Raw genomic sequence first — 21,205 nt, 5'->3', positions numbered from 1 at the left:
GTGCCATGGGCAGGGAGGCTATTCCTGGCACCCAGACGGCCAGGCACAGTGCCCGGGCCACCAGATGCACTGGCCAGGGAGGGAGGAAGAAGGGGGGAGGTGTGGCAGGGAGTTACAGGAAGAGAAGGCAGGAGAAACATTCGAGGGATGTGAAAGGTTCACAAAAGGCATCGATGCCAAGGAATACCAAAGACATGATTGGTTACGAGATGTGGCCATTTGTGTGGCGAGAGAGACGTGAACGGCGGTGGCAGAAGGATGGATGACAGGAGCATGAACATCAGAAGGAAGAATATGATTAATGTTAGACAGAGGAGTAAGACGGACAGCGTCCTGAGATCAGAGATGGAAGACAGAAGCACTGTCTTCGTCAGAGAGAGATTAAGAGGATACGCCAGAGGAGTCGAATTCAAAGATGCTACTCATACAACATACGGCGGACAACAACAAGTTCAAGAATCACTAGAAAATAAGGGAAAAGATCAATGTAGAAAATCAATGATAAGCTCCACTGAGATTAGAATAAACTAAATATATAGAATAGGCGGCCTTGGGCCATATATACAAAGAGTGTATATGGTCTTAAAATCATCCTGAACACCTGAAGATGCTTGTTCTTCTTTCTATTGTTTGTTCTAGCTTGATGTAGACGGCCTTAGGGACCCTGGCATTTGATTGGCCTAAAGTCCAAATAACCAACCAACCATCGAGTGAGTGGCGGGGCCTGGTTGACTGGGTTGAAGGAGGCGCACGGTGGACTTCCCTAAAGATCAGTTCGACACAAAATGTTTTTCTTAAAAGAATTTCGTTCGCTTCTGACTGAAACTCGGTGCAGTTCTGATTGCGAGAGTCTATAGGAAGGGATTCCCTACTGATATACTTTTGTACTGTAAATTTGACTCAAAACTATCCACATGGGATCCTAACACTATTAACATGAGGCCCTCCACACTATCAACAAGGGGCTCTCAACATCATTAGCACTATAAATGCAGACACCTTAACATCAAGACCTTCACACTATCAAGTATGTGTTCCGGCAATGTAATCAATAAGGAGCCCTCAATATCAACACAGGGCCTTCATTACTCTTTACACTACAAACACAGGGCCCTCAGCACTAAAAGGCTGGGCCCTCAACACTATCCACACTGTGAACGTAGTACACTACACCATCAGCAGTCACCGTGAATGGCTTTGACATTCTCCTCACTATCAAACACGTGCCACGTTAATCACCATCATCACAATAACACAAGATTCCCAAGTGAGCCATTTTGAGATCCGTTCTCGAGCACTATCAGCAAGGTCCGTCCGCCCTGACCACACGCTCTCAACAATGGGCCTTAAACAGTATTAACTAGGGGCTGTCAACAGTATAATCACTGTTAACAGGGGATCTTTATCAGCATCGGCAAGGGGCTCTTCACCGCCACCAAACAGGATGGTTACGAGTCTTTGTTAACAGGAAGCACTCCACGTCCTTAACACATCCAAGGGGGATGCCCCTCTTAACTCCTCTAATGGCCCCCATCAAATCCACTTAAAGTGGTCTCCCTGTAGGTGACGGGCACAGCACGTACCTCCTGCGCCAGCTGGTGGGGTTCGGCAGACTGGCAGCCCCTCTACTTGGCGCCAGACACGGAAGGACGCCCCTGGCGAGCTGGCACACGGCACCTGATGTGTCCCTCCCTCCCCTACCCATGGCCCAACCTCCAGCCTAGGCCTCGGACCCATCCCAGACCCCAGTACCCTCGCTTGCATCTGTGATTTCCAAGCATCATGCACATGGGTGAGGTTACGTGTTCAACTATTTTGCCAACATACTGCCAGTTTTCCTTTCCTTATCAAAAGAATGTGGTCATGTTTTCTGTCAGAAAATGACTTAAAAAACGTTTGATAATTAGAGATCATTATCAGCCTCATACGAGGAGTACATGTGAGGAAGATCATTCATAGGATGTGTCAGGATATCTGGCGTCATGGGGCTCATGACCTCTCGAAAAAAAATATTTATTGAAAAGAATGACTGAACTACAAATATGTAGAAATAATGGCTCGGAGAAAACACATTCTACATTCCTCCCCTGAAGGAGATGATATAGAAAGAGAAGGTAACTTCAGTACACAACCACCCACCAACTTCCCGCAAGCAAAGAGGCGACGAACACCACAGGTGGAGCGAGTGTGAGAGAATTACCAAGAAACACACACGAGGGCAAGACCATAAACATAATACCTCAAGCAAAGAACGGGGTATATGATACTCTCACACTGCGACCTTAGCTTCCCAGTGGTGTCGCATATGTACGTGAAACACTGATACACCTGGTCAGGCAGTGACAGATGTGTGGCTGAAGTGGTTATATAGAAAGGTGTGAGGGGGGACGAGAGGTAGGGTGTGACCTGACGTGACCTGGACCATCATGACACTTCTCACATAGTAGTGACTCTTCATGACCTTAACACTATAACATCATATACTAACCGTGACACTTTCGCGCCTAAACCGGGGTCGAATCCTGGTTACGGCAATCGGCACACTGTCAATGTAGCTGTTCATCCTCCCCTAAGAGTTGGTCGCTAAAATGGGTACCTGGCTTAACTTAGAGCAGAGAAGGAAGCCAAGTGAGGAATTTTCCCTCTAAGGCTTAGTCGTCTTATCCTGGAACGCTACCTTGCTAACGCGGGAATTGGCGATACATGTTCATCTATCTGTTGCAACGACGTGTAGCAGCGTGAGCACGTGGTTCCTCCTCCCTCACGTCTGGAGCGTATGTAATTTTAGCGTGGAGTCCGGAGGAAACGAGGGAAGGCAGCTGACATACGGGAACGGAAGCCGAGAGTGGAATGTAAGCCACAGAATATCACTCACCATCTCTACCCAGGATCTATTATCCAGTGACTGTTCATCAAAGATTCATGACATTAACCACAAACTAAAAGCAATCATAATTGCGTAATCGTTAACCACAAACTAAAAGTAATCATAATAGCGTAATCGTTAACCACAAACTAAAAGTAATCATAATAGCGTAATCGTTAACCCAAACTAAAAGTAATCATAATTGCGTAATCGCCGATTTGTTCCGTATGGGGAGGTGGTTCTATATTCGTGATGTCCCATCTATGGAAAAAAGTCTATCATACAACTTCATACATTTATGGTGTATGCTTCAACCATTCATCCATAACTTATACCATAAAAAGACTTCTCTTTTTCACAAGTTTCTTGCTTAATTTTATGTCAAGTCCTCCCTATCCACTTCTCTAGAACTGTCTACATAATCGATCTGGTTAAAAAAAAAAAAAAATGTTTGTGATTCCCACACACACACACACACACACGGTGGGCACCTTTAAAGCCTATAACTTTTCACCATGACTTTTTCTTTTTTCATTCTAGTACCATCTTTGTTGCCCTCCTCTGGACCTTATTTATTAATTCTTTGTGGTCCATCAGGTGCAGTAACCAAATCTGAGAAGCACATTATAGTTTTGGCCTCATGAAGGATATGAACTGCTTGCTAAATATTACCCTACCCATATACTTGAAAGCTATTCTGATACTTACCAGAGTGTCTCCTAAGTGTTCTCCTTGTGTTGGACTTTGGTGATATGTGAAGGTTGATGTCAACGCACAAGTCTCTCTGACACACAGAATCCTGAAGCATATCTCCAGCTTGATTATATTCATATTGAACCTCATTTACTGTCCTATCCTCGTTAAGAATGTTCAAAGACGGGGCCCTATGAGTGCAAAACTCTCCCTGTACAGTACTTTGAGATAATAACAAAGCTACATCTCTATTTCTCTAAAACTCTTCTGCACATCCATCCTTCACTGCAGCATCTCTCGTACTCACCCTTTCCCTTGAACTGCTGAATATGGATTTGGTAAGATGACTCCTTACGCTTACAAGATGAGGCCTTGAAAAAGCTATAAATGGAGGTTTACTAAGATTTTCTTCTAGCAGGTAGGAAAACATCAAACATTTCTCAACAAAACATGTGCATGGCATGTGAGAGGTATGCGACTGAATTGATCAGAAGAGCATAAACTCAGGCTCTAAGTTATCATGAATTAAACTCCAGAAACACTGCACTATAGTTGCCCTCTGCCAGTGGCCTGTAAAGGATGAAGCATTAAAGACTACGAAGTAGCACTAAAGATCACTACTTACAGAGACTCTTTTGCCGCAGCCACCCCTCTGAGGGAGTTCCAGAAGCGAACAGGCATCAGAGACACACACACACAGTCTGGAACAAGGAATAAATGCAGTTACACTAATACATAATAAGGAAGATATCAAATGATTTTAGAGAATATACAGAGGTTCTGAAGTTGTTTGAACAGAAAACATAATTTGGCAAGGTTAAAATAAGATTGTACACTGCATGTACATTAATAATTTGAAAGAATAAATTCATGACAGTTATCATAGACATGCAAAAATATGAAGTTATATACAATTAGAAAACTTGCTGGATCTAGGTTTGTAATTTTCCACTTCACTCCAATCTTTATAGGAAGATAAAAGTCCAAACAGCTTCTCAGCTCGTTAGTGCTTAAATTTCAAATATATTTGCCATAACTGCAAAGAATGAATTATACTTGGAGCAAATGTCCTTGATTGTTCACATATCTATAAATGTAAGTAATTCACATTCCCTCATCAGGTAATTACAATGTAACTTATTCTTCAAGATTTTCATGTATATCAGTTCTCCAATACCTGCATAATAAAGTAGCACCAGAGAAAAAGAACAGCCTTCTAGCCATGTTTCTATGGAGGATGAGAACTTCTCACTTTGATCCTCCTTCTGTTCCCACTACTAGCAACTGAAATACAAGGAACACATGCTTTCTGGCCCTACAGGCCCATGTTTTAGTCACCATGTAATAATACACAGATATTATTGTATCCCTGGGGATAGGGGATTAAGAATACTTCCCACGTATTCCCAGTGTGTCGTAGAAGGCGACTAAAAGGGGAGGGAGCGGGGGTCTGGAAATCCTCCCCTCTCGTTTTTTTTTTTAATTTTCCAAAAGAAGGAACAGAGGGGGCCAGGTGAGGATATTCCAAAAAAGGCCCAGTCCTCTGTTCTTAACGCTACCTCGCTAACGCGGGAAATGGCGGTTTGAAAAAAAAAAAAAAAAAAATCATTGTATCCTTCCTTTCCTAACCCAAGGGAAAATTTCATGATACTTTGTGTCAAAAATTTTGGAACCTGTTCTTGCATTTATATGTATTTATCCAAGAACGATTCCCCACTCTGTATAACATCAGGAAAAAAAGACAAAATTCAACACTTTTTATCTATTTATTTTATTACATGAAAAATAGATGGCTACATTGCTTCATTATATATGAAGAATCACTTTTAAATAGGACCAATGACTGTTTACAAAACATAATTCTTTGTTCTGCAAGGCTTCCCAATAAATGAGGTGATCAACCAATACAGCGACTACGAAGACAGTAGTGCTAATTTACAACCCATAAGGCCAATTACTGACTTTAAAATAATAATCAAAACTATGCCAATATAAACTCTATCTGAAATATTGTCCTCTACATAAAATCTAATGATTTCATATTTACATTAACAGCAAATATCCAAGAATACATATCTGCAGAAGGCTTAAATGGTTATCCATAGCTTTTTAATCTAATCTATGAACTACCACAACACCATGAGAAGCTACAGCCAAGTTTGTACAGTTAGTCAAGATAGTTAAAAGACCTAAAATTTTCTTCTTTGGACTAAAATCAGTCTACTCTAAAATGTGACAACTTTCTCTTTCTGATACAGCACCTGATGATAATCATTGAAAAGTGCTTTAGTATATGGATGATGAGAAATGGTACAGGGATAATCATCAAACCTCTTCATACCCAAATCACCATAAAAAACTTGTCAAGGATATTACAAGTGTATTACTGACCTTATAAAGCTGTATAAAAAGACGAAGGGCCAAAATTTTTCTCATTTGCAAGCTGGAAAAATGGTTACACCTTAAGCAAGTACTTACATCACTTCTCATTTGTGCACTACCCAGTATTGTGCACCACCCAGTATTGCGCACTACCAGTAAGAGAAAAGATTCTAGCTCCTGTTCAGAAAGACTGCGAGTAAAGGAAAAACACATATGGGAAAACTGGTAGCAGTGAACAAACTGCTGTCAGATAGTACAAGGAACTTCAAATGGACAAAGTTAAATTACTGGTGAAGTAATTCTTAAACTGCAACTGCATGAAAACCTGGCTACCACTAAATGTGCAAAAAAAAAAAAAAATAAAGGAACAAGTTCTCCAAAGCATATTGTTTTAATACGTTTAAAGGTATACTTGAAGTATGAAAATGAAAAGTAATATTTCATCTATCTTTCTCTTGGTGTGGTGTGTTGGATTCATGAAAGCTATTATTAAGTATATAATTGAAAACTGGTTAATCTTAAAAATACAATATAATTTTAGAAATTATAGTTATACATGCAAAGGTATGAAAAATGAAAAAATAAGTTCTTTATTTTTGTCTGTTTAGTCATGGTGGTGTGCTGAAGTTTACACTTGGAGTACAATTCAAAACAGTGGCACGGAAATCTTGTTTTACATGATAAATACTGCAGTTGATTATAAACCATCAAATGATATACATCAAAGTTTGAGAGTTAAAAGTACCTTTCTTAAAATTCTAGACTTCTCCCAGCAGATTGGGGATATAGAATTAAGGAAACTCAATACTAATAACACAATTATCGGTAAAAAGCAACTCCCATTTCTTTATCAGTTATGTAGCAAATGGCACATGCTGCTGGCAACAAGCAACTCTTGTAATACACCTGAGAGTCAAGTAAATCAACTATGGCAGCAATAGACAAAGTTGCCATGAAACATGAACAATTCAAATATCGCATAACCAAAAACACTCCACAATCTTGTAAAAGGATAATGAATAAGTGTTATGTTGATCAACTACATCAACATGTTTCAAGTTCATGTTGCTCTAGTAAAAAAAGATATCTTTGAAGTATGAAGAAAATTACCAATGCCATATGAATAAAATAAAATATTGTACTCGACTACTCTAAAGCTTTTCTGATGTTGATATTACTCCAGTTTCATCAATAAAAAATCTAAAACAATTCTGCACTGCACTTCTTTTTCAGCCTAGAAGCTAGTTAATCCACTCAGTAGCTTGAAGATGACCAAGTTCATGCAAATGAGGCATGAAGTTTCCAAAATTAAAAAAAAACAGTCTTCAAGTTAGACTGTGCTGACAACAAACTAGAAACAACAGGTGTAACACACTCATCTGAATCAAATGAAGAAAACTAACTGGTCACTGCTAAATAAATCAGCAACTGATTGGTAACCTGGAAAGCATAAACATGTACTGAACAGTACAAACATGGTGATGGAAAAGGACTCATGTTGACATTTTGAGATATGTTCCAATCATCAAGTGTAATACAGAATAACAGCAAGTTATCTTTATGTGTATGACCATAGGAGGGAAATGTTTTTGTTCTGACCAGACCCATCAGGGTCAGATCAAATGCACCTTCACTTTAGGCCAATGGTGACAAGAGTGTAGTGAAAGTAACATGAATTAAGGTTCATCAAGAGCATACTGAGGATATGTTTGGTGGTATCTTATTCTGCAGTGATCATGGCGAGTGCAATGCAGAGGGAGACATAAAACATTCACCATTTGTAGTTTTATTTTTTCTCTGTATTAGACCTGATGATTAAAACAGAATTCTCAAAACATCATAAAAATCCTTGTGATCAAGTTCATTTTCCTTTGATATCCCTGTGCCATACCCTTCAATAATGCAGAGTACTTAGTTTTCTGAACAATTCTTATCACCACAACATTGGTTTCAATGAATGCATTAAAAACAATTCCTATCACATTAAGTAGACAAGGAGTGACCAGCATAATAAAACACCATGAGTCTGGTCTGGTCATTATGCTGCCATAAAATACAGGAAACCCATGAACAGTCATGGATCAAAACAGTTTATAACTTGCATGTCCACCACAGTGGAATATTTGGGAGTCATGTATCAAGCTGTAGCACAATGTTATAAGCTTTTAAAGTTATGTATTAAAAACCTTAACAGCTTCATGAATCTAGTACAAAAACAAATGTGTTGATAAAGCATCACTTATTTGTAGCAACTTGAAAATTATGGTAACTATCTAGCAAAATAGGAACATCACAGTTTCAATAAACAAATGCATTGCATTCTGAAAATCCTTTACATACATTGGTCAAAACTGTGTCTAAGATAATCCTTTGATGAAAACCTCAGAGTAAGATATCATAACTTTTTGAAGACCATCATCTAAATTCTGTAGTCATTGGAATGAATTTTTCATTTTTCTCTATGCTGCCTATTATCTCCACATTATGTACTACCAATCTATTACATTTCATAAACACCTAATCACAGTTACAAAATCTCTTAAAGGTTTCCTTATCATCATGACATGCTGTCAAAAAATCCAATCCACTACTTCAACATTTGATGAACTGCATTTAAATCCTGTTTTTGTAAACCTAAATTATAAACAGTAAAATTTACAGTTGAATGCTTGGGGACATACTTGAAACACTTTCTGGTGAGGTCACATTGAAAAAGTAATTTATCTCTAAAAACCATTTTATACATATGCAGGAGACCCCTCCTCCCAAAGAAAAAAAATCCATCCATGAATTCTTCAAAAATGCTTCAAGAGTTAAGGGATGTTCACTTTCAAGCAATTTTCTTTTTCACTGGTGACAACATATGTAAGTTTTGGGCATCATCCACAAATAAACTTTAAAAAGTTAGCACCAATATTGGTCTTCCACAAGGAACCGGATATCTTGCCTTTCTCCAGCCTATGGGGCTGGAGGCTTAGGGCCCCGATCTGCAAAATTCTCACAAAAGGCACATGACTGCATGTACCTGTTCTTCCTTACACAAACTGAAATATGATTAGCAATAATAAACAGCTGGGTTCTTATTCAGTAAGATTAAGAGAAGCTATTTATCTTTTCACAATAAGTCCTAGTATAGCATGGGAAACATATGAAATGTAACAGCAAAAAAAAAAACTAATGTTATATCTTATAACTAACCACTGTATCATTATAGTTCACAACTTGTATAAAAAAGTCTCAATCAAAATAGTTTCTCTATCAAAATCAAATCATGGAAAATGGAAATACAAATTAAATAATGGGAACAAACTCTTGTTCTAATTTATGCAAACACAGATTTATAGGTGGTGCTGGTTGACAAAAAGCCATCTCTTGCTGTAAAAGATGGCTTAAACTAGTTCATGACATTATGTATTTCTTGGGCCTAAAATTCTACTCTGAGATAATGTTCAATATAATCTACTGTATCTTCAGAAATTATGCTTTCAGATCTTTCTGATGTCTGAATACACAAACATGTTCACATATTCAGTACCGTCACAGTGACTTGTTAAAATATGGCATTGGATATCTATGACTCTAGCTTTTTAGCGAGATCGAGCTGCATAACCAAAACACTACCTGTACTGTATTTTGTACTTATCTTATCTGGAAGGTTGCCACTGCTAAGATACCTGTAGCTTTTAACAAATTTTTCTGCTGAAATGAGATTAAAGAATCACAGTGATATATTGCAATGTCTCGTGAACTTTAACAATGCAGTGATGCTACTGCATTGTGTTAGTATACCTAACCCTAGGAACCCTTTTCTGGGGATCTAGAAACTTAGAAGCTGTGTTATGATCATAAGCAGGGATCTGATGAAGTCCTTTGGTGGAAGAAGTTCCTCAGTGAGACTAATACAGCCTTGCCTAAGGTTACTTTTCACTAATGGTGTTACCATAACATGGTGGTGTCTGATAACATCTGCACTGTATTATCCTGCTGCATACGGTACCACAGTTTACAAGTAAATACTGCAAGGAACATTCAAAAATCACTCAAAAAGCACCATGATACCAGAAGGATTGAACACTTTGTCAAGAAAACAGCTAAATGAAAAGAAAAAGGAGACAAGAGATAGCCAACATAGTAGGACAGTATATTCTGCTGCACTAGATTATTAATCCTACCTTCACATAAGCTTGTTTTATACCTGTGGGATAGCATGCTGAGGAGCAGGTCAGCATACAAAACAAGAACGAGTTACCAAAGGTGACCTGATACAGAGGCCAATATGTAAAGTTATTGCAGCAGTAAAGTATTAATACAAACACACACACACACACAAACGCATATATTTTTTTCCATACATACTCGCCATTTCCCACATTACATATATAAATAAATATATCAAGTAAGCAATGAAAGGGTAAGAGAGATGTTTGGTAATAAAAAGAGTGTGGTTGAGAGAGCAGAAGAGGGCGTTTTGAAATGGTTTGGTCACGTGGAGAGAATGAGTGAGGAAAGACTGACAAAGGATATATTGTTAAAGGTGGAGGGAACAAGGAGAAGCAGGAGACCAAATTGGAAGTGGAAGGATGGAGTGAAATAGATTTTGAGCCATCAGCGCCTGAATATACATGAGGGTGAGAGGCATGCAAGGAATAGAGTGAATTGGAACGATGTGGTATACCAAGGTCGAAGTGCTGTCAATGGACTGAACCAGGGCATGTGAAATGTCTGGGATAAACCATGGAAAGGTCTGTGGGGCTTGGATGTGGATAGGGAACTATGGTTTTGGTGCATTACATACAACAGCTGTAGACTATGTGTGAATGAATGTGGCCCTTTTGTCTGTTTTCCTGGCACTCCCTCACTGAAACAGGGGGTAGTGATGCTGTTTCCTGTGGGGCAGGGTAGGGTTGGGAATGGATGAACGCAAGCAAGTTTGAATATCTGCATGTCTATATATGTATAAGTCTGTGTATACGTATGTATATGTATGTGTATGTATATGTGCGTGTATGGGTGCTTATGTATATTTATGTGTATATGAGTGGACTCTACCTACTCAAGGTAGCACCTAAAGTTAAAAGCCACCTTCGGCAAGGCTGTATCCTTGTGAATATAGTCTCATCAAAGAGCTTCTCAATGCAGAGGAGTCTATATTTCCCTGCTATTGGAATCAGCACATCTTTGGGCTGCAGGAGCCTTTAGAAAGGTCTTGGGTAACACCAGCACTTTTCAAGAAGTGGGTCCTGGGGTATTTATAAATAAATACATTAATAAAATATGTAAGAAATGAAAGTAATTGGGAGTTGTATGAAAGCAGCAGAAGGTCAAGAAGGTGCAGGGGCTGTGAAAAGAGGGGAAACAAGATGAGGCGAGACATTATTGGGAAACTTCAAAGAGAACGAAATGGACAAAGATAAGGTAAAAGGGATATAAAATGAGCATTTTGAAAGTGTAAAGATTGTGTTAGATAATAAGGTGGCAGATGTGAGGTGTATGGATTGTGGAAGTAAGCCAAGTGAGACTTATAGCAAAATGACTTGGTGAAAAGATAAGAGGTGGTGAAAGCCTTGCATAAGATGGTGTGTGGCAATATGACTTGAGTGGATGGGATTGCAGTTGCATCTCTACCTCCTTAAGAAAAAAAAAAAAGGGGGGGGAGGATGACAGAATTGTTGACTGGCTGGTCAGGATTATCCATGTATATATGGCCCAAGGTGGGTACCTTAAGATCAGCACAAAGCATCAAAAGGAAATTGGATAAAGGCATAGAGGGACTAAAGAGAATGCTTAAATAACAGAGCCTTTTAATGCCTCACCCTCTACAGGTGAATGACAAGGGACAACTCTTAGTCATCTTCTCTCTATGTCCAAACCATTTCAGCATACCCTCTTCAGCTCGCATACATGTTCCTCTTACTAGAGCTCTTCCTTACCCTATCATTTCTCACTCAATCAACCCTCCTCACACTACATACTATCTTCAAACACTTCATTTCCAACACATCCATCCTCTTCTCTACGTTTTCCTTCAAGGCCACACTTTGCATCCATACAGTACTGGTGGGAATATTACATAATCAAACATTCCTATATGTGCACTTAAATAAGATAAAGACCTCTATTTCTATTGCTCCTAGGACCTGTACTCCCTCACTCACCCTATGGATTACTTTAGCTCCCAATGTTCCATTCATAGCCACATCCATTCCATTGCCTCTAAGTTCCCTCCACTCAAACTCAAACTTCAAATAACGTCTCTTCAATGCTGAACATAACCTTGCTTTTATCGATGCTTACTCTGTTTTCTCCTTTCATACACATTCCTAAACTCAGATACCAGATTCTGTAGCTTTTCAGTCAACTCTGCCATCAGTCCCAAAGTCATCAGCAAACAAATGACTCACCTCCCAGGCCTTCCCACCCCAACACACTGCCCCTCTACAAAACCCTTTGCTTTCACCTCCTTCACCATCCCATCCAAACATATTAATGAGCCATGATGACATCACAAACCCCCACTGCAGACCTACTTTTGCCTGAAACCACTCCCCCTTCCAATTTGTAAACATACTCTACTCTCTTTTGATACAGAAAATCCTTTTCCAACTGCTTTCCTCCCACACCAAATGTTCATAAGTTTCCACAAAGCATCTCTATTATCCTTATTTTACACTTTCTCCGATCCACAAACGCCATGTACAATTCTTTGTTTCTCTAATCATTTTACACACTCAGCCTATAGCTGTCATATCTAATGCACCGAAACCACAGCTCTCTTTCCACATCCAGGCCTTACAAAACTTTCCATGATTTACCCCAGACGCTTCACATGCCCTGGTTCAATCCACTGACAGCACGTTGATCCCAGTATACTACATTGTTCCAATTTACTCTATTCCTTGCACACCTTTCACCCTCCTGTATGCTCAGGCCCCGATAGCTCAAAATCTTTTTCACTTCATCCTTCCACCTCCAATTTGGTCTCCCGCTTCTCCTCATTCCCTCTACCTCTGACACATATATATATACATGTACATATATTTCTCTCTGCCACAACCCATGGCATTCGCTGTGACGAAGAGATGAGAGTGAGAACTATGAAGGCAGTGGCATTGACAGAACATCTGATTAAGGTGGGGCAATGTGGCTTCAAGAGATATATGGGAAGTTTGGACCAAGTGTTGGCTTTGAAGAAACTGTAATAAATACTTGGAGAGAGTGCTTAGTATGTAGCATTTATAAATCTGAAAAATGCACGATAGGGTTGACAGAGCATCCTTGTGGAAGGAGTCACAAACATATGGGGGAAAATGGAAAATTATTGAGTGCTGCGAGGAGTTTTTACCAGGAGAGTAGGGCACATGTACAAAGAGAGAGGGAGGAGGGAAGTTGTTCCCAGTGAATGGGTGATCTTTGTCAAAGAAGTGATGTCACAATGACTGTTAAACAATACAGCATTCTGATGAAGCTTATAGTGACATTCCAAAAGAAATTAAGCTGACATTCTGATGATGCACAGCTACACTATCCAAAACAGATTCACAACACTTATACTCACCTTCTAATGATGCTATTTGCATCATCCATTTAAAAATTCACCAAAAATCAATTTTTGTAATATTATGCATCAGATCTAAGAATAAATATATATCATTAGGAATAGTGGTGGAAATAAAAGAAATATTTAATATCATCTACCATGGCACTCTACATACACACATGTTTTTAAAACACTCTAAATGACAGACAATTGTACTGGTAATCCATTATGTACTTATCAAATCTTAATTCAGTAGATTATGGGAATGATTTCCAAACAAAAATAAGCAAAAACTGATAATACATGATCAGAAAGTGTGTAAATAACACCATAATTAAGGTATGTAATACAACAGAACAATAGCTTTCATACAAATACATATAAAGATAAACAACCATAAGTCTCAACTTCAAATTGTCTGTAAACATTTCCAGGCCAGTCACCACTGGCTGCTCCATCCTGGTTCACCTTGCAAATGATGGACAGGCCACCAACAGGGTTCCCAAACTTGTTAATCTGCTTATGGATGGGTTTTTAAAGGACATGAATTAATGCATGGGTCTTAGTGCATGGGACAGATCAGTGTTATAATAGGAGTGAAGTGGATACAGGAAACACTTGCTATCTACAGATGACATAACTCTGATAGCAGACTCCAAAAGCTGGTGACAAAGTCTGATGTGTGAAAGAAAAAAAGCTGAGAGTATATGTGAACAAAACTAAGATAAATATGTGCAGCAAGAGGACAAGACAGGATAATTTAAGCGTGTAAGTTTAATTGAGGAGAACCCAGAGAAGTGGAATGCTGTAGCTACCTAAAAATGAACATGGCAGGGCACCAGATGGAACTATGAGGGGTGAAGTAACTCAAAAGAGTGGAAGAGGGGGTTACGAGTCTCAATGTATTAAGGAGCAGTAAGAGGTTTGTGTGTCTCTGGGTAAAGATGGATATGTCTGAAGATATAGCTGTCCCAAAAGTGTAGTATGGATGTGCCTTACTCTGGGTATGTTTAAAGGAATAGTAAGACCCAACACTCTCATATGAATGTATCTTGTGCCGTAAACAAACAAAAAGCAAAAAAAAAATAGGGAAGGTTTTCAAAATGAAATGTTTGAGGACATCTGGCACAAGGCAGGCTGGCCATGTAAGGAATGACTGCAAGAGAGAGGTGTGGGTAGTAAATGTAGTCTGTTCAATAAAGTTAATTACGGTGTTCTGAATAAGTTTAGAAATATGAAGGGAATGAATTATAGAAGGCTAACCAAAAGGATCTACATAAGAGAAGTTCAGGGATGAAGCAGGAGGGGAAAGAACAAGGAGATGGAAGGAAGAGGGTGACCACAACTTTGTGGTATCAGATCCTGAAAAAAAAGAGGATGAGAGAAGTGCATGGATATAATGGACAGGGCATATGTGGTGTAAGGGAAGGTGAACATGCTCTCAATAAAGTAAACTACAGAACATAAAGTCCTTGGAGTAAACCACTGGGGTCTGCCATGTGGCTTTAGATGTGTGGCAATGGTTTTGGTGTATTAAAGAAGAATGCATAATTATGAATATGTGCAAATGATGCCATTGTTTGTTTGTCCCTACACTACCTCACAAGAGTCAAAAGCCAATTAGGTACAAAAAAGTATCCAAACATTGACAATGAACCATTCTGAAATTTTTATAGATGCATTTTTCAGAACAAATATAAAGAGTATATGGGGTAATTAAAGCCTTCATTATGTAACCACTTTAGAAACTGTTTTCGGATAAAATCGCTATTACGAAAATATATATATCATACTCATAATATAACAATACAGGTTTTCATCAAGGAATCAATACCTTTTTAAGTACTTTATACTTAAACGTAAGATTCAGTGGGACCTGATTACTTAGCCTTATTTATCCCTGATGCAATATATGGAATTCTGTACACAAGTGCATGAAAGTATGCATGGAAACATGGATGCAAGCACACAAACACGTACATACACATTAACACACACATACATGCACGCACAAAGATAACTGAATATACAGGAGGAGAAACTGTTAACTACATAAATAGAAAAACTGAAGATTCAAGTCCATTAAAAGACAGGTCTTTCTGTAGTAACTAGCATGATGACTATTTCATAGCATTTATACACTGGCAAATAGTTAAAATCAGTAATGCCTTCCACAGCATATACCAATATTTTATACCGTGACAATCTCATTTCAATGAAAAAAAATAATATATATCATCAAACTATAATTACGTTTGTATTGTCTATTAAGATGTGGAACACATCCCAGAATACCACATAAGACCCTAAGGCAAAATTACAGCCACCTTATGATGAAGAAATTGTAAGCTGGTTTCCAATTTGTGGATACTTTAAAAAGTTGCTTAACAAGTTCTACATGAGTGTTGGCAAATCTTTCTTTAAATTCAGTTATTTTCTTTAACCCCTTAACGTCTCTACATAGATAGTCATGCAAACTGAATAGTGCCTCTAGACGGATATCTATGCATTAAGGTTCGTACCTAAATTTCAAAGCTGTGCACCAAGCCTGAGAGGTGGCTACATGATAATTTCTTCCCACATTCAGTCCCCTTCCAGCCATGTCAATGACAGCACATATTCATGGGTTTTCTATGAGAAACAGTGCATTTCAGCCAGATTCAGAGGAAACAATGTTGGTCTGTCTTTGGATCATGTAGAGTGACTTAATGGACAATCACTCTTTCACTATCAAAGTTGTTCAAGATGAGGCATGACAATATTTTCTACCACAGGTGAATGCACTGTCGCCAGCACTAACCTGACCTTGACAAAACTGTGTCTGACCACTGCAGCTGGTAATTTTACATTCATAGATTTTGCTGTTATAAAAAAAAAAAAACCTCACTGGATAACATTAATAACAGTAATAAGATTTATCTTTTAAGATAAAACATAATAATCATCAATATTCAGTGTAAGTAAAATAAACAATAAAGCATGCTATCTACCTATCTATATATCTTTCTATATCTCTGATGCCTGTTCCAATTGGAACTCCCTCAAAGGGGTGGCCACGGCAACAGAGTCTCCAGTGCCGCTTCTTAGCCTTTCATACCTCACCCTTAACTGGCCACTGGCAGAGGGTAAGTCTAGTGCAGTGTTTGCACAATGGCAATCTACTTGGCACTCTGGCTTTACTCTCTCACTTTTTATCGCAATGTTCTGAAACATCTAAAAAACTTCTACATGTTATTACAGTGAAAGCAGTGGATAGAAAAGGCTTCTGAAATCATAATTGTCATGTTACATGAATATCTTTGAAACTCCAGGCTTAAATATTCAACATTTCTTAAATAACTTGAAAAACATTTAATTCTAGGACTGGAAAGTAAAACATAACAGGACGTTAAGGGGTTAAAGAAAGTGTGATACTACATAAAAGTCACTACCTCTCAAAGATGAGAATTAACAGAAAGCAAATTTAAAACTTCATGGAATAGCTAGCTATGATCTTATATTTCAAGAGGGAAGCAAAGAAGCTTTAATTAATTAAATACTACACCTGACATCTGCTAATCAAAACCTTTATCACTGAATTCATTTCAAACTGATTAATAATATTTACTGTAATATCAATGTGTTAATAAGTATCTATACACATATGTATTCTCCACAACCATAAAACAGATATCTAATTCATTTTTGCACATTACTAAATTGATTGGTACCCTCCCTAAAAAATAAACCAATGAATTTGGTGAAAAGATAATCAACTACAGTACAGATTTAACAATTCAGTCTATGAATGAGAAACAGAATTTTCAAATAAGCAAAAATTATACAAGTTCACTCCATCAGTGTAACTAGACAATTTCATATCAAAAAGTCATCCAACTCTTAGCAAACACCAACAAAGTGCCTAGCCAACTTAAAAGCATCACCCTAGATTTTCTATGTACTAGGTCCACTTTCCATTTTCAACTAATCTAACAAATTGGCAAACTAAAATTATGAATTATGGCTTGTGCATTCTGCTTTATTTACATGTCATGGTTATAAACCACAATTTGTGTTAATAGCTTAACTCTTACCCAACAGTGAAAAAGTTTTAAGCAGAATCAATTGATTGTATTCCAAAGTGCACACCAAGTGTTTTGAGCACAGGCTGTCTAATAACTTCTCTTATGTAATACTTTCTTCATTAGCTAAGTGTATGAAGTGCATTAAGTCTCACAGTAAATAGGAACAGCATTACTGATAACAGAAAAAAATGAAAACCTGCCTAGATTCAAAACACTTGCACATATTCTTCAATGCCAATTGATTTTACCATAACTAATTTCAAACTTGGATTTAAATCATAAAGCTATAAAATTCAATTTCTTAATTCTACGTTTTTAGAGTCCAGGTTCCTTTATGCAACAATAATCACTTACTGGCAATAATAGTGGAAACTAGACAAAGTGGAGCAGGAAGTCCACAGTACAAACACTGGGAGTTATTCTAAACAATATGATATATATGTACAGAAGTATCACAAAATAGATGCAATATACAAATATGCTTTTCACAGAAAAAATATCAGATCCAAGCTCTATTGTATACCAAGATTGAAACTCTTCCCAAACCTATCACTTGATATTTAGTTCAGGTTCATCATATACATGGGAAGGAGGGGAATAACGTGTTCTGCAGTTACTTTTATACTGGAAGCAGTAAATAAGGGCCACATTGATATGAAGGGTGTTTCTAGGATTTACTGATGAATAAGCACTTCAGAATATGGTTCATCATAATATAGCTACCACATACACTGACAACAAAGTATTCATGATCATATTCTTACTATCACTGGAATGTTAAACTTGGGTATTCTAATTTTTCTTCTTAAAAAGAAATACCATTACTCTGGGTTAAACAATGAAACAAAGTTATAAACATCACACAGTCAATAGATTTCCCAACAAACAGAAATACAGTCCCATTCCTACAAAATAGTACTTGCTAAGGGTTGTCATGTTTGTGGTCCAACAAAGTATTCTTTAATTGTCCTATATCTGTCAACTGGTGTTGATACAATTAATTTTCCCCTTCACCGACAACCTAGGAGGGAGTAGTCTGTCCGAGGATTCTTAACAGTTGTTAATGACAATTATGCATATATATTACTATAACTGCCTCAGGATCCCTTTCTAAGAAAGGAGCCAGGTGTTGCCAAGAACCTTATTTGCAAAGGCTCCTGCAACCCAAGGCTGCATTACTTCCAGTACCAAGGAAATGACAGACTCCTTTACAGTGAGAAGTTCTTTGATGATACTGTTCTCCCAAAGATACAGCCTCGCCAAAGACAACTCTTCACTCATAGTGTAACCTCAAGCAGGCAGAGTACAGTAACATATACAATAACCAACAAAATTCTTATAACTCAAGACTATGTCTTCACTCATATTACACATCCTTCATTCATGGGACCAAAGACCTTTTAGGTACAAACTGTGTAGCCCTTAAGGTGATGAGATATATAAAGAAGCTCAAGAAGTGATTGTGCAATGAAGAATATTCATATCAATATCAATATACACCCATGAATTTTCTTCAACAACATTTCAGGGTGTTTTTCATTATGAACTTAACCCTAATCATTCACCTTCACTAGTTCAGAGATGCCAGTGACAAATGTCTCTAGGGCCAGAAAAATATTAGTAGGTGGAAAAAGGGGCGAAGCACGAAGTCCCATGTGGCTGGGGTCCAGGGCCCGCCTGAGGGCCCTGGAAGCTCTAGGGTTTTAGATGCTCTCTGGTGCATTCTCAGCCTAATTTTGAACCATTTACAATGTTTTTAAAACCTTTCATTTGACAAAAATATTTCATATTTTTGACCTATCATTAAAAACCAACTCACCTAGTGTTTTCTCTTGGTCTGTTGTACATATTGTTTGTGCTGCTGGAATACTTTGGCCTTTAGTTTGCTGGCTGCATTGTGGACACTTGATGTTGCCTTCGTTGTGTGGGTGATTTTCTTCTTCTCCAATGGAGGCTGGTGTTGGCTGGTGGATGAACTAGTGCTGGGAGGTTCTGTTTGCTTTCTCCTGTGTCTTTCATTCCCGCTGTTCTCATACGATGTGCCACTGACTGGTCAACTGGTGAAGTAAACTTATCTTCTCTGCGATACCTTTGAATTGAAGACTCGTTTGTAGCAAGGAGATCAAACTTTACAGTTTGAATAGCATTGAATGTGTCAATGTTCAGTCTATCAGCAGTTTTATTAATTACATTGTTCATTATACTGAAGGATTGTTCTATTCTTGGGCCAGTGAAGATGCTCAGTGCTGGTGCAATGACATGTCTCAGTGCTGGATACTTCTTCAGTGTAACTGCCCACCACTTATCAATTCTGCCTTCTACTGGAGGCAGAGATTTGTCCAGCTGAATATTTGATGCCTGCAGATTGTACTGATCTTTCTCTGAGGGAGATAATGTTATTTTCATTTCCTTTGGCAGGTCTTGAAGGTATGAACAGGTGACTGAGTGTCCTTGTGCTTTGGGGTTAATAGCTGACAACAACTTGAGCGGCTTGTTTTTCAGAGGTAGCTTTCCTCGCAGATAGATACCAGCATTCTTATAAGCATTCCTAACTTTGCTGAGGAATGACTTGATGTCTTCAGGCTTCATTTGAATGAGTGTGTGTTCACATCTTGTACCTAAAAACATCCTTGAGCACTTCAGAAGATTTCCATCACTGATGACTAAGTCAGCTAGCTGTCTGGCGGTCAAATCAGACAATGTCTCATGTTTCAGGAAGCATGCTAAGAAACTTCTAAAAAGCTCTGTGAGTTCATCATGGGCTTTATGAACCATAGGTTCCTTTTGCTCAAATGTGAGCACAAAGCTCTTGAACACAGGCAAGACACTGCAGTACAGGTACATACATGCATGGGTAAGTTGACACTGGTAAAAGAGCCATTGAACAATCCATTTCTTCCTCGAAACTTCTTGAGGTGTTAGTTGCTTGGATTTGAGTTTGATGAAAATTCTGTCTAGCTGCTTCTTGTTCACTAGAAACTTTGCAGGACCAGCTTTCCTGATGATGTCATTAACTATGTATTCACATGCAGAGATATTGCTAACATCCATCCATGCAATGTAGAAGATGATGAAGGCATCTAACATTTCAACATTTCTGCATGTTACATCGTAAGATGATAGCCATCGAAGTGCAATCCTTTCCGTTGGAATTTTACAAGATATACCCAGCAATTCATATATGTCATTCAAATGTTCTTGTAAATCAGGACTGTAGTGAAAGTCATGAAAGAGGTCATCTAATAGCCTTTCAGCATGCATATCGAAATGTTCGCAGAACTTCTTGACAGCGTTGTGGATGTGATGGCACTAGTCCCTGTCTATATCTAGCATATTTGGTGCTACTTCACGCATTCTCTTCTCAAATCCAGAGTTTTTGCCTCGCATGTATGCTGCTCAGTCACTCAATGACGATACCACATTCTCCAAAGGAATGTCATCTTCCTTGAATGCCTTGGTTACGGCTTCATATACAGTTGTAGCATTCACAGTTGTCATCTTTACTGACATGTAGTATTGAACAATACACATTCCAAGGTTCTCAGCAAAATATGAAACAAGTACGCTTAACACCTGCTTGTTATTTTTTGCTGTACATTCATCAATATTAGTGGAAAATTTGCTCTTCTTCAGGTCTGAAACTAGACGTTTATGATACACCAC

General features: G+C 38.3%; 1 protein-coding gene across 1 annotated transcript; it reads right to left on the bottom strand.

The window, feature by feature from the left end:
- Nucleotides 1-5,306: 5,306 nt before the first annotated feature.
- On the bottom strand, nucleotides 5,307-20,803 carry LOC139757541 (uncharacterized). Its single transcript, XM_071678106.1, has 2 exons — nucleotides 19,362-20,803; nucleotides 5,307-8,985 (listed from the first exon to the last, which is right to left on the bottom strand). Exon 1 carries the CDS (start codon nucleotides 20,801-20,803, stop codon nucleotides 19,421-19,423), a length of 1,383 nt encoding a protein of 460 aa, XP_071534207.1. The 3' UTR covers nucleotides 5,307-8,985; nucleotides 19,362-19,420.
- Nucleotides 20,804-21,205: the final 402 nt, after the last annotated feature.

Source organism: Panulirus ornatus, chromosome 27 (assembly GCF_036320965.1).
Source record: "Panulirus ornatus isolate Po-2019 chromosome 27, ASM3632096v1, whole genome shotgun sequence".
NCBI lineage: Eukaryota > Metazoa > Arthropoda > Malacostraca > Decapoda > Palinuridae > Panulirus > Panulirus ornatus.
This window is presented reverse-complemented; position numbering and strand designations above follow the sequence as displayed.